The sequence below is a fragment of the Tupaia chinensis genome, unplaced genomic scaffold, assembly GCF_000334495.1.
Source record: "Tupaia chinensis unplaced genomic scaffold, TupChi_1.0 Scaffold000346_1, whole genome shotgun sequence".
NCBI lineage: Eukaryota > Metazoa > Chordata > Mammalia > Scandentia > Tupaiidae > Tupaia > Tupaia belangeri.
This window is the reverse complement of record NW_006159840.1, coordinates 6,623,653-6,625,103: the sequence shown is the minus strand read 5'-3', so window position 1 is coordinate 6,625,103 and position 1,451 is coordinate 6,623,653. Positions and strand designations below refer to the sequence as shown.

General features: G+C 60.3%; 1 protein-coding gene across 3 annotated transcripts in view; it reads left to right on the top strand.

The window, feature by feature from the left end:
• Nucleotides 1–1,451, top strand: part of RPS6KA2 (ribosomal protein S6 kinase A2) — a 336,349-nt gene that overhangs the window by 304,684 nt on the left and 30,214 nt on the right. For all 3 annotated transcript variants that reach the window (XM_006152264.1, XM_027773360.1, XM_006152266.1), the window contains one exon: nt 12–137. In XM_006152264.1, coding sequence (XP_006152326.1) covers nt 12–137 — 126 coding nt within the window. The remainder of the gene's footprint in view (nt 1–11; nt 138–1,451) is intronic.

Genomic DNA, 1,451 nt, shown 5'->3' with positions numbered 1-1,451 from the left:
TGCCTCTGCAGCAGCTCCATGGGAACAATGTCCACTTCACCGACGGCTACGAGGTCAAGGAGGACATCGGGGTGGGCTCCTACTCAGTGTGTAAGCGATGCGTGCATAAAGCCACTGACGCAGAGTACGCCGTGAAGGTAAGGCAGAGCCCAGTGAGCAGTGTGTGTGAGCCCGTGTGTGCATGCCTCACGTGTGAGCCCCATGTGTGTGCACGCCTGCTCAGCCACGCGGTGACCGGCAGAGGTGCCGGAGCCCAGGCAGGCCCTCTGTGCCCACTTGCCGAGCTGTGATCTGGGGCAGCTTCGGGGACTTTGGCGTGAGGTCGCACCCATTGGAAACGGTTTTGCAAACCCTGAGCCTGTCAGTGCATGTCCACAGGCAGGGCGGCCACCGGAGTGGCTCCAGGTGTGTGTAGCTGCTGAGCACGAAGGCAGCGGAGCCCAGCGTTCTAAGAGAGCAGCACTTTGTTTAGCGAAGAGTGGAAGGAAGAGCGAGGGAAGCAGGGGGAAGGAGGGCAGGGCCCGCTAAATGGGTTAGAGTTTAGCAGCATCAGCGATCACCGTGCAGACCCCGAGCCGGAGCTGGAGGCTCTACCCCAGCCACCCAGAACAGCGTGTGACGACAGGGTGTGTGTCTGGTGCTCCTTCATGAGCACATGACATCCGAGGCATGGTGCCTGCTGCTCGGAGAGCCCCAGGGGAGAGGGTGCCTGCCCAGGGAGGTGTGCAGGGTCGTTTCCACCCACCGTGGTGTTTGCGAAGCTCTGCAAAGGTGGTTCCAGGACCCGGCCACTGAGACGTGACCCCACTCCATTTGTAATTAGGTTTGCAAAAAACCTCTGCAAAGGTGGTTCCAAGACCCGGCCACTGAGACGCGACCCCACTCCATTTGTAATTAGGTTTGCAAAACGTGCCTCCACAAGTGTGCACGCGTGTTCACCGGCACCAGCTGCCCACTGTTCGCTGCTGTGGGTGTGCACAGCCCTGCCAGAAAAGACGCCAGCCAAAATGCCCCTTGACAGCAGCTAGGCCAGGAATTTATGGCTTTTTGACCAATTTATCTTAAACTTCTCAAAGGAGAATGTTTGAATATACATTCATCTGTGAGCCTCACCCATAGACTCCGTGTTCAGCCTGCCTGAGGTCTCGAACATGTTAGAGACATTAAAGGAAGTGCCATGGTGTGGGGCTCCCGGGAGGGAGTGTGAGCCTGCAGGGGTGCTGTCGGGAGTGGCCGGGGTGCAGGCCGCCCAGCAGGAGCCCGGGGCCGGGGAGCCAGGCTGGTCGGAGGGGCTCGGCCACGGCCAGGGCTGAGGCTCTGGGAGTTTGGTTTCTCCTGCTCCCCCGTCACTGGGGGCAAAGCTGGAACGTTTGCCCATCCCACCTTTGCCCATCCCAAGGCCCATCGGGTCCAGTCGGCCGAGGGCGGAGAGCGGCCAATGCCTGCCTTCC